Genomic DNA, 12797 nt, shown 5'->3' with positions numbered 1-12797 from the left:
ATAATAAACTTAATTCTATAAATTAATTATATAACTCTTATATTTAAAATTGGAGGGAGTATATGTCATTTTTCTGGGGCAAAGTAATTATGAAGTCAAGTCTTTGGGAGAATTACATTTGCTTGTGAAAACTTCTACATAACTAACATCCAACAAAATGTGGGGCATACGCTGAAAAGCTGATGTTGATGCTCTCATACCAATTGCTTTGCTATTTGTCCGCAATATCCTCTGACTTGGGGTGGTTTGGAAGAATAATAATTGCTCCGTTACTTCCCTGTAGCTTCCACCAAGTGATGGTGGGGTCAGAGCTTTAATTGTTACAGATGGTGGGGCCAATTGTGTTTGAAAGCGTGTTTAATTAATATGTGTTACTTTTTGGACCAAAACAATATCTGTTATTTACAACTCAAGTCTTTGGGAGAATTGTATGAAAATGGCTGGTGAGGTTGTTGAGGGTTTTGCCTCCAAAACTAACAAACACATCATACTTTCTTGAAGCATTCGGCCCAGAACCAGAGCTTGAGGAAAGCGGAAGCCATTGCAGTTTGTTTCAAAGTGCGTAAAGAACTCAATTATAAATTTAAAAAATTGATGTCTTATATTTGGAATTCAAAATAAACCCATCAACTAGCTCTTATATTTAAAATCAGAATAATTATTTCCTAGCTTAATGTATTCAAGGAACATTTACTGTTTTATAAGAATGATTTTTTTTAATAACCATAAATTTAAATATCCCATATAAGTCTTAATCTGAAACTGTTTCTCCAAACTAATTTGCCCGGTTATAAACTAATATATAGTCTAATAGTACATATAAGTATTTTTACAAAGATCATGTAACATGTATTATAATTAAATATTAATTTTTTAGCTTCTTTAATATTCTCAAACTAATCATCGGGATCTTATATATAGGAAGCAAGTTGGCTTGTGAAAGTTATGACAAAGTCCTGTTCATGTTCTGTTTTCAAGTTTCTACTTTGTTTTCATTTACAAACATCAACATGCGAATCAGAATTAGTTTAATTATAGTATTCAACAATTTTGTGAGATACCACAACTTTTCCAGTTAACACTACTTCAATGGGTTTAATCATTTCATCAATTCCAATTACATATTGACATCAGACCACATACCAAATTTCATGATATGTCATATGCTTCAATCCAATTGCCTGCATGACTGGACTTCTGCTTCAAGAAAAATGCCAACGAAGTTGTTCGACAAGAAATGTCTACATTGTAACAAGCCAAGCAGAAATTAAAGCCTAATTTTTAAAATAACGGGATTTTAACTCATCGAATAGAATTAAATATACCAGAAAGTGTGAACTTTTGACCCAAGAAGAGAATAGATATCTTGTTCAGAATATGTCTAATTTAACGTGGTTATCCTTATCCATGAGTTGTTCTTGCTCGACATCAGTATTTTTCTGCGCCTCTTTTTCCTTGTACCCAACTCTGATTTCAATTCCCTCTTCTGAAGTAACTTCCTGTATTCTGACTCCAACTCCATCTGTTGAAGAATTTGTTAACGTTCTGAAGCATATATTGGTGAGACCCCACATGATACGATCAAGCCATCATGCTTTGATATTTCAAGTTTATCATCCTCATCATATGTAAAAACAGAGAATTTGAATGGAAGCTTTGAGTTATAATGATTTCTGGATGTTTTTATAAATCTGCATGGACTACACCATAGAAAAACATGATGCGAACTAAGTTCAATTCCGCTCATATCAAAATTCGGGCTTTAATTTGGACCTGTTTATCATCTTCTTCCCAACAAATTCGGCAATTCGAGCAACTGGAAAGGCTTTTCTTTAGCTTGAATTGTGAAAGAACAGAGTAGAAGATGTAAAGCCCTGCAAACAAAACAGAATGGAAGTGAAGAAGACGAGTATGATAATGAAGCAGACGCAGCCATTGTTGGTTTGACTGATTCACAATATTATGCGATATAATTAGTCATTTGACTTGCGTTTCCCACGTTATGGGATATGTCCTTACTTATAAAAGGGGTAAGTTGGAGAGAAAAATAGTGAAGGAAAAAAATAAAAGAGAGTGTATGGGAAAAAAATAAACGATAACAACAGATAATTCAAGCTAAAGACAGAGTTTAAACAGGTAACTCTTAATTCACATGAATGCTTGGTATTGCATATCCGCAAACTCCATTTTTCTCTTGAAATATATTTCGATGGTGCATGTAGTGTAACAAATCGGAACATATAAGAAACTTTTTTAGCAAACTAAAATGCATAAAGTTTGAGAACCGATACACAGATTAATTATACAAGAATATAATTACCACAATTACCATAATATGGCGATTGGCTTGTGCAAGTCATGGCACGTTTTGTGCATACTCTATTTTCAAGTCTCTACTCTATTCTCATCTACAAGCATCAATATGCAAATCAGAATCAGTTCAATGATATTCAACAACTTTATCTACAGCTCAATTTGAAGGAGCGATAGCTCTTGCTCTGTTTTTCTTTATATTTTTGTCTACAAACATAATCATGCTCATTCGTTGGAATCAACTCATTTTATTCCCCTGCAAAAAATTTTGTTGATACGTTGTTTATAAGATTATCATTACAGAAATTACTGGAGTGGAATTACTGAACTGATTAAAAAAAAAAACTCAAAATTTAAACCACAAGTGCAATAATCATTACAGAAAAGAGGACATCGAATAGTCAAATTTTTCTGGAACCCATATAGTCGACAATATTTAGCATGTAATCATCGTCAGTGCAGCTAGGAGAGTATCATGGTCAAGTATGAATACATGCTCTTAATTTTCTAATTTAAGTAGATAACACCCCTATTAAATCATAATGCCCGTGCCTTTTCGGGAATACAAGTTGAACTCCGCTGATTTCCCTTGTTGATACTGTGATATTCTGAGGCATATATGGGGTAGACTCCACACTCTTTGGTGAGATAAGGATGACTAACCAAACCAAATGTGAAAAAAAGATTTTGGTTATAAGGTGGCTTCAAGATTTCTTCTATTCCCTTCAATTTTCTCCAGTATCAATTCAGCTAGTTTTGGATTGGAACCCAGGAGACCATTTCCAGGACTGAACTCTACTGATAGTGGAAAACCAATTTCGTGAGTCATTTTATCCAATTTAACACCGAAGGAAATTTCAGGGTCCATACAATGTTCCTCTGGGAAGAAGTCAGGCATGACAGCGCAAGAAACAGTTCTCATGGCTGAATCAATAGAAGAGATTTGCTTTACATTTGAGTTGTGGAGAAAGACTTTGGAGTTGAAAGGTTTTCGTTTGAATATGAACAAAATAGAATATATGCATTGTAATTTTCGGGGGAGGCAAAGCAATGATGATTTGGGGGTAAAGATGGAATTTTCAAAGTGCAGTGGAAGTTTTGGTGAGCAGGATGCGACCATGGCTTCTGTCTCGTGTGGCTTCCTTTTAAAAACATAAAAAATAAAAATAAAAAATCTAGGTGCAGATGAGCTGCGAGTAATTTTATGGGTGTCACTGCCATAAAGGATAAGACAAGGATTATAATATAAAAAAAAGAAAACATAAATGACTGAGTCATAGGTGAGTCAAAAATTTAAAGACTGAATTGTACTAAATCATAATTAAAAGAACGTGTTATAAGAGAATTAAAAGTTAAAAGACTAAAACATTAATTTCTCCCAAATAATGTATAAAAGATATGCACGTTACATGGTTATTGCCTGGACGAGAATAAAATTTGTGACACTTTATTGTGGTCCAATGTGATTTTGTGAAGGATTCGTGGAAAAGAGAAGTTCCATTATTTTGTTGCTCCATTAGTGGTCACGAAATAGAGGAATACAGCTTTTAATTTTTGTTTTTTTTTAGGTTCTTTCTTTTTAAGAAACTGCTTTTGTGTTTTGCTTTTCTTTTTTTTTCCTTAGTTTCTTTCATTTTGAGAAAGTGAAGACATGGAGTGCAAACTTTGTCAAATAGGGGTTCATTTCTTTCCCATAAACGAGAAAAGATTTGCCTTGAATAGAAATAACAATAATTATTCATTCCTTTTAGCTGACGCATCCCAAATACAAAAATGTAAACTTAATGGACACTCAACTGATGAAATAGGCGGAGTATATGTTACATGTACTTACCATTATTATCTTGGTTAGTAGTTTTATAAAATTATTAGATATGATTATTCTTAGTCTAAAAAAAATAATATGATTATTCTATTTAAGCTATCAAAATCTTAAAGAGCTCATTGCAGAGGCATTCAACTCAAAACACTGCTTTGTAGCCTGTGTCAAGAACTGCATCTTGTCTTGAGTTTAGTAAATTAGGATCGTAAGAGCCGTCCTGAGCCTAAAAAAGTAAGATTAAAGAATTTTTTGTTGTTGCATATTTTCTATAAATCATTTTGTATTTTGTGTGATTAGTGCAGTAAATTGTCATGACTCAAAATTTGAGCCGTGATCCGTGTATGGACCAAGCCAATACAATTAAGTATACTCAGTTTAGCTAGCTTGGATTAAAACCACATTCACACCATACAACCTAAAAGAGTTCAAAGAAAATTAGCCTTCATTTGTATCAAAACAAATCACAATTTGCATAATGCAAGGTACCAATTTCAAAACAAGTTAGCCAACATTAGTCAAGCATTATTTAAACAAACGTTCAATATAAATTTGAAGCCGACACGACACAATAACACTAACCCCTCCATAGTAGCCATGACACCATGGGATACTACGTCGTCATTATTCTAGCTTGTCCTACTTAACCTGTGTCCACAAAGTGCAACAACAGAGCTCTCTATTCAATTGCATGCCGATCTGCAAAGTAATGAAAAAGAGGTAAGTCTATTATTGATGACTCAATGAATCACAAATAACAAAGTGTGAGGAAGTCAAGCAATGACATATAAGAATATTTGCAAAACATATGTTTAAGAAGAGAAGTTAAAACAAATATGATCAAAACCAAGCTATAACATTAGCCAATAATCAAAAGGCATTCAACTACAACTGTCTTTTCACTTATACACCTCAAATCACAATCTTTACCGGTAAATAAGCGTTCCACCTACATTACAGCATATTGCGTTTGTCTATATATATATATATATATATATATATATATATATAAGTATGGGAAATAACTGACCTCCTTAATTTGTATTTCATCAAGTATACCTCTTATATGTATAAGCACGGGGAATAACCATCCAACACAATACATATATCCTCTTCCCGAGGAATAACCATCTTTCCTAAATGTAGATATATAAATATCCATGTGTGCATATATCAGTAGCTTAGTTATGAAATCCAGAGGAGATAAAAGCTTCACTGCTGTAGTCGAACTCCCTTGTAAACAAACTGAAATCCAACAAATTATACATCGGACCACTACAAAAATCTGGACTTTCAGCGACCACTTTCAGCGGCGACAAAGGGAGTCGCCGCTGAAAATATGACTTTCAGCGGCGACAATTATTGTCGCCGCTGAAAGTCGGCCTTTCTGCGGCGACAAGTATGTCGCCGCCAAAAGTATGAGTTATGGCGGTTTGCCGCTCAGAACTGTCGCCACTGAAACATGAGAATCAGCGGCGACTAATGTCGCCGCGGAAGCTTGATTCGGCGGCGACATTGTGGTCGCCGCCGAAGCTTGATTCGGCCGCGACATTGTGGTCGCCGCGGAAGCTTGATTCGGCGGCGACATTCTGTCGCCGCTGAATGTCCAGTTTCAGCGGCGACTTTTTTTGTCGCCGCTGATAAGTTTCAGCCACGGTCGCTACGGCAACGACTTGGTGGCGACAAAATGTCACCGCTGAAGCTTTTCAGCGGCGACTTTTGGACTTTCAGCGGCGACAAATGTCGCCGCTGAAAGTCGAATTTTTTGTAGTGGACTTACGAAGGCCAACTTTTTAAACAGACAAAATTACAATAAGATATCCTAAATCTAAATCATCTCAAGTTTTGGATGATGATTTCACTTCACTGATGCGCTTTTTATTATGGTATGTAATGAAGCCCGGCTATGCATGCCAAGTTTCCTATTCTGTTATGCCTTAACGAACTTCCGCATCAAGGAACATATGAGTGAAGTTGTCTGAAGATATATAACTATTGTAAGAAGCTAATTTGAAATCCTAATAGTGGAAATAATTGGATTCAAACTTAGCAATAGAATTAAATATATTACAGAGCAGCACATTTTGTTTAAAAGCACCAAAGTCAAATTTAATAGATGAAATGTAAAAGAGAGATTTTTTTTTTTTTTGGACTCAGTAAAAGAGAGATATATACCAATTCTAGCCAGGTAATCTATTTCTCACGACTGTGATCCTTTGTAGATTCCAAATTCAATTGGGACAGCAGGAGGAGCACTTTATCGACATCATGAGAAGTCTTGGACTCCGGATTCTGGGGAATAGATTGAATGATTGAAGACTCCTTCAATTTCTTTGTTGAAGGGAGTTGGCACTGGTCATCATCAATATTTTGAGGCCTCTTTTTTTCCATACCTCCTTTCAATTTTTTTGGTTGAAGAAGGAAGTTTGTGTACTCCGAGACATATATTGGGCGAACTCCACATTCTTTGATCCAACAATTGCGCTCTTCAGAATTGCAATTATTGGCATAATAATCACCCAAATGAAATGTAAATTCAAGCTCCTCATCATGACCTTTCCCCATTCTTCGGAGTTTCTGCAGTATGAGTTCACTGTAGAGGGGATCGTACCATAGAAAAACATTATCTGAATTCAATTTTACCATTGAATAGTGCCATCCGAATGGACCGATCACATAGTTACCACAGACATAAGTCCTATATACACTCAGGTCATGTAAAGAGAAAGAACATGACGAGTGACATTCTTGCCTATTTTTTGAGGAGAACTGGGGTATAACAAAGCAAAAAATGAAACCCATTAATTTGTCAAAATCTAGAGCAAACCGAACACTGATCATCACTTCTAAAGGTTCATACTTTATTGTTGAACTTTTATAAGTAAACCATTCTGGAATAATATTTCCTTCAAAATTGCCACATTTTCCTTGATTCAAGGAGAAACTAGCATATTTTAGGATTCCATGAAATGAATTCTCATCAGCATCATGACAAGTCCCTTTTTGGGAACCCAAGTTTGGCTGCAATTCCATTTGTTGAATGAAGTTGGGATATTCCGAGGCATATATTGGCAATACTCCACATTCTTCAATCACATCATCAGCATCCCCGCTCTCTGCACAAAGACTGAATTCAAATAGCACCTTTGGTCTATAACTGGTGTTTTGATCGTCCATCTTGTTATGGAAGCCCTCGAATGTGCAAGGTACACACCACAGAAAAACTTGATGTGAATCGAAATTTGCCATTTTTTCGATAAAGCGTCTTCCTCTCCATAGCCCCAATGCATCACCAACATACAGACTAAATTCAAAGTAGGTGGGAGGGCATAGAGAAAGAACAGAGCAGAAAATGAAGCCAACTAGGTCGCTGGTGGGGAAAGGAAGCTCAATAGTTATTTTTTTGGAAGCCTCTACTACCTGATTAAACTTGAACCACTTTGGAGCTTTTCTTCCGGGGTAGTATATGCGACCATATTTTTGTGTGTATACTAGTCGCCTCAATAGGAAATAAGCACTTTCCATATCATGCTTTTCCAATGATATGCAACCTTGGGCACAAATAGTTTGACAGAACGGTGGTAGTTCTGGCAGAGAACGAAGTCTTCTACAATTGCTCAACTTAACTTCTTTTAGATTTGAAAGATGCTTGATTCCAGCAGGGAGTTCATACAATTGTTCACAATGTCGAAGAATAAGCCGTTCAAGATTTTTGAGAGAGCTAACCGAGGAACAGAATGTTGAACCCGGCGTTATTTCATCTGTCGACAATGAAGATTCAATATGAGAAGTGAATTGAAGTGTCTTCAATGATGTGCATTCGCCGGCATCTAATACTTCAATGGATGGAGGAAGCTCAGGAAAAGATTGAAGGTCCTTGCAACCGCTTACGCTAAGACATTGTAGCCTTGAGAGATGCTTGATATTGTTTGGAAGTTCAGTCAATTTGCATGTCCCTCTCAAATCAATTGTTTGTAGAGATCGCAAAGCATCAAATAAGGCATGAAGCTTTGATTTATCAATTATTCCTCCGTAATCATAAAGATGAAGCTCCTGGAGAGATCTCATGTAACAGATGTCATTGATCGGAAGATTCTTTAATTTTGAGCCGTTGAGATAGAGCCACTTGAGTTTCTCCATACGCCCAATTGAGAAGTCCAATATCTCGACACATGTTCCTTCTAAATTTAAATACTCCATTTTGACTGAATAGAATGAAAATTCCTTGAGACCAGAGCAACCATAGGCATCTAGGTGTAAGAGAGATTTTGATTGACTCTCACATTTCAAACTTCTTAGGTTTAGGCAGTAACCCAGTTTCAGATCTCTCAATCTTGGGAGAGATAAAATTAATGGATGAAGATGCCGTAAACTTTCACAATGTGTCAGATCAACCTGTTCAAGATTTCGGGCTGTTGACAAATCTGGCAACTCTATCAATTGTTTGGACCCGGCAAGGTCTATCTCTCTTAACTTCACAAAGTTCTGCAACAATTAAAAAGAGAAATATTATATTCTCAAATTTCAATTAAAATTATAAAGAAAAAAAAATAAAAACTTCTAATTTTATGTTTACCTGCATGCCATCCCATAGTTTTTCAAGGTGGCTACCTTTCATGCGAAGTACGACTAGTTTCTCTGCACAAAATGACAATGGTAGACTCTTGGAAGGAAAATTGTCCCATTGAAGACACCTTAATGAATTGGGCAATGACTCAAGCCCCGAAGAAAGATTCACAGTACGTGATCCTTCATGGCCATGTGAATAATGGAATTTTAGAAACCTTAAATTAGGCATCTTTCTAAAGACATCAGCACTCAATTCTAAATCTTTCATTTGAGACAAATTTAAACTTATGGCTTGAATTGCATCAGTTCCCTGAACAGCACAAAAACCCAAAAGAAAGTAAATAAATTACTTTATGTTAGCAATTTCGTTTAAATAGTTGTAAAATGTCTAATTAGAAAGGTAAATATTTTTCTCACTCGATCATTTTTTAGAACATCATAGATCTCATCATGTTTCCATAGTCGGCTACGTCCTCCAGGATTTTCGATGCACTCTTGATGAATAATGTTGAAAGCCATTGATTGAATTAAATCATGCATCCATACTACATCACAACTAACACTTATCAACGCCTTATCCATAAGGGTTCTCAAACCAATTATGCTTGCTTGAAAGCCACAGTTCTTTAGCATTTCTTCTACATATCTTCTTAATCCACCTTTGAAAAAACAAGCAATGTCTAAAAATATCTGTTTGTCCTCATCATCAAGCCCATCATAGCTTAATTTTAACACAGCTTGAATATCTCGATTGCTAGTGCTTTCTACTTTGCTCAACGCATTTTCCCATTCCTCCACAGTTCTGGAATATAGAAATGAACCCAAAATGGTTAAGGCTAATGGAATGCCTTGTGCATAAGAAACTGCTCTTTGAACTAGTTCTTCATATCCACTTTTATAACCATCTGTGCGGAAGGCTTTAAGGTTGAAAACTTTAAGTGAACTGTTGTAGCTTAATGCCTTCGCCTCATGTATTCTCTCAACTCTTCCATCAAGTACATGCTTATCTCTACTTGTTATGATGACTTTACTACCAGGACCCAAACAAGGAGCTTCACTTTTCAACTCATCTAACTGCTTTGTGTGGCTAACATCGTCAAGTACGATCAAAATTCTTCTATGATTCAGCCTCCCAAGAGATGTATCCTTTGATAATTCTCGGAAAAGTTCATCACATACATATTCTAACCCATGCTTTTCATACTTTTCCGTAAAATTTTTCAAGAAGCAGCAACTATCAAATTGAGAGCGGAGCTTGGCAAACACAACCTTAGCCATTGTTGTCTTGCCTATCCCGCCCATCCCCCAAATCCCAATTGTTGAGGATTCTTCTAGCAACGGTTTAATATGATCCAAGTTCTCATCAATTCCAACAATATCATCTAGTACAGTTGTTGGGGACCTATGGTCTAGTTTTTTGTTGATGTCCGTGACTATATTTTGAATTAGTTCTGCTTCATCCCTATTATAAGAAAAAGAATTACACAAGAAAGTATTAATGCATCAAATGAAACGTAAGGAATGGTTTAAATAAAGTGACAATTAATTGATGGCAGTTTTTTTCCTTCGATGACATGGTGAGATAATTATTTAACAAGTGACAAATTTCTGTAGAGTTTTATCAAACTTGTGTATATATTTTAATTTCCCCTGTTTTCAAAATTATCAAGTAGAATTCTGTCATGATTTCATCAATTTCTACTCTGGTAAATAGGACATTTGTGAATAATTATAGAGATAAGATGTTATATACTGTCTGTTTCGGGGAACAAGTTTTTATAACTTTGAAAATTACAGACAAATGCGGTAAAATCTATCATTTTCGTGAAATTTAGAAATATGTACAAGATTCATTTGATCATAAGAAATAGGGAGCACACGGGCAAGGTAGAGCCCCAGCCAAGAATAAGGAGGATGCAACTTGCATGACCTTTCTAGTAGAATCCCTAACTATTTTGAGTTGGGTAAGAGTGAATTAAATGCAGGCAGGCTTCTCTATCTAAATAGTGACACCTTGCCTATATGTGAAAAAAATCTACAATTTAAAACATCTTTGTTACTTTTGTTGTTTTAATTGATTTCTTAATTTGTATTATAATGTGAAAGAAAAAATATAAATATAATATATAAAAAATAACAAATGATGCTTGAAACTTTAGAGATGGGGTGAGAATTCTTTAATTAGGACTTATGTGAATGATGATACAATATAATTTATACTTGTTTTGTAATATGATATAATAAAATCAATACTAGCACAGAAAAATTTCACAGAAAAATTGTCAAGGTCAAAGTAGCTAGCGGAACATATGAAATTTCACGTTCCGTCTGTCTTTCATTTAATCTTTCCAAATTTCACATTCACATCAGTTCCAAACATCATAATATAATATATTAACATTACATTATATACTATATATGTATATATATTTTCAAGCAGGGTTAAACGGCCAGAGCAACATGCTTTATTCAACACTCGATCCTGCCCATATTAGCTCAACTTGGAAGTACCCATTTTTCTTCGGGTTTGTTCTTTTGCTTTCAGACTGGACTGAGATTTTTTTTCTGGACACAGAGCCTCATGAGCGCCCCTATTAAGAAATGTATACATAATTTACTCTACTACATATGAGTTATTTGTATATTCTTAACAACAATTAATTAAAGAAGGGTAGAACATTTATTTTCAAAAAAAAAGTAAAATCTTTACTTGTTTCAACTATACATAGCATCTTGATTTCTTTAGTGGTAAAATTACACCACTAAAAAGATTAAATGCTAAAAATGCCTGAAAAATAAGATCAAAAATAAAATTCACAGTTGCCCAAAAAAATCAACTTTAGAGGTGAAGTATCCAATTTTGAGATGAGAACGTTTAAATAATATTTTCTTCATATAACCCCAATAAATTAAAGAAATTAATTTTATACTCATATGGTGCTGTTTAGAACAGAAAAAAGATTATTGTTGGTCTTACTTATAAGTCATTTTATTAAATTTTTAACATGGATATACTATTTTGTCCTTTATTTATTATAGTGTAAATAATTTTTTTTTTGGGAAACGTAGATATATATTAAATAAAAATAATGTTAAAAAGTTGTTATATTTTAATAAGAGAGTTTTTGTTAGTTCGAACAAACCATGCTAGAAGTTCCTTAAACATCAAATACTCACTGACAGACCAGCTAAGTAGTTGCCAGAGAAGCTCATATGAAAAGAAACAGCAATTTCTACAAAGACGAAGATCAAACAAAAGGATAATAAAAGCATCTCAAGTCATAATTGCTGGTGAAACTGTGATTCAAAGATTGAGACTTATTAGAGAATGAAGAGTGACCTATAGTTGTGGGAGTCCCATCCTACTAGATTTGCAATCTCAAAAAGTGCTTGTCTCCACTCATCCACCTTCTCTGGGTTTTTCTCCAAATGCTCTGCGAATGCTTTCTCATAAGCTCCCCTTTGTTTGCGTACATCAGATGGGTTGATTTCGTAGAAGATAGGAACAACAATTTGTCCCCGCTGTTGTTTGCAGCAAAGGATCTGAAGGAGCTCATTCAGACACCATTTGGAGGAGGCATAGTTTTCAGAGAAGACCACCACAGAGATGGATGAATCCCGAATTGCTTCAATGAGTGATTGGGAGATGTCATCGCCTTTTCGGAGCTCATAATCAATGTATGTCTCAATATCTCCATGGCGTAAGGCGGTATGGAGATGGCTGGTGAAGGATTTGCGAGTGTCCTCTCCTCTAAAACTCAGAAACACATCATATTTCTTGGAAGAAGAAGATGATGATGGGGAAGCTATGGCAAGCATGGAGTTCTAATTACTCTCTGATCTCTCTCTGTCTTCTTTGCTGAGAAATGACAAAAGTGAACTGATGATGGAGTATGTATGGCAGCGGATAGATTTTATTCACTTTGTCAAGTCTTCCGAGCCAAATGACGCCGTAACTGATACTTTTTCCCTTTTCACATTGGAATCAACAAATTTCATTCCCATCCTAACGGCACCACCTTTCTTTTAGCGACAAAAAGTATGGATAATTTAGACACAATGTCATGACAACATCGTCCGTTGCGTCTGAATGGGT

At 35.2% G+C, this 12797-nt stretch overlaps 1 protein-coding gene across 1 annotated transcript; it reads right to left on the bottom strand.

Moving 5' to 3' along the window:
• Positions 1–9275: 9275 nt before the first annotated feature.
• On the bottom strand, positions 9276–12520 carry LOC114751147 (TMV resistance protein N-like). Its single transcript, XM_028939808.1, has 4 exons — positions 12042–12520; positions 11845–11934; positions 9435–10163; positions 9276–9360 (listed from the first exon to the last, which is right to left on the bottom strand). The coding sequence occupies exons 1-4, from the start codon at positions 12518–12520 to the stop codon at positions 9276–9278; spliced, it is 1383 nt and encodes a 460-aa protein (XP_028795641.1).
• Positions 12521–12797: the final 277 nt, after the last annotated feature.

Source organism: Neltuma alba, unplaced genomic scaffold, assembly GCF_004799145.2.
Source record: "Neltuma alba isolate B1F8T4 unplaced genomic scaffold, ASM479914v2 tig00001127_pilon, whole genome shotgun sequence".
Classification (NCBI taxonomy): domain Eukaryota; kingdom Viridiplantae; phylum Streptophyta; class Magnoliopsida; order Fabales; family Fabaceae; genus Neltuma; species Neltuma alba.
Note: the sequence above shows the minus strand (reverse complement) of the source record. Positions and strands in the feature narration are given on the sequence as shown.

What these genes read in the sequence shown, in the direction of transcription:
- LOC114751147 (XM_028939808.1), bottom strand. Translation starts at nt 12,520, where the DNA reads ATGCTTGCCATAGCTTCCCCATCATCATCTTCTTCTTCCAAGAAATAT. An exon ending in TTTAAGGAACTTCTAGCATG is followed by an intron (nt 10,164 to 11,844) that starts GTTTGTTCGAAC and finishes TTCTTATAATAG; the next exon opens with GGATGAAGCAGAACTAATTC. An exon ending in AATCGAGATATTCAAGCTGT is followed by an intron (nt 9,361 to 9,434) that starts GTTAAAATTAAG and finishes GTTTTTTCAAAG; the next exon opens with GTGGATTAAGAAGATATGTA.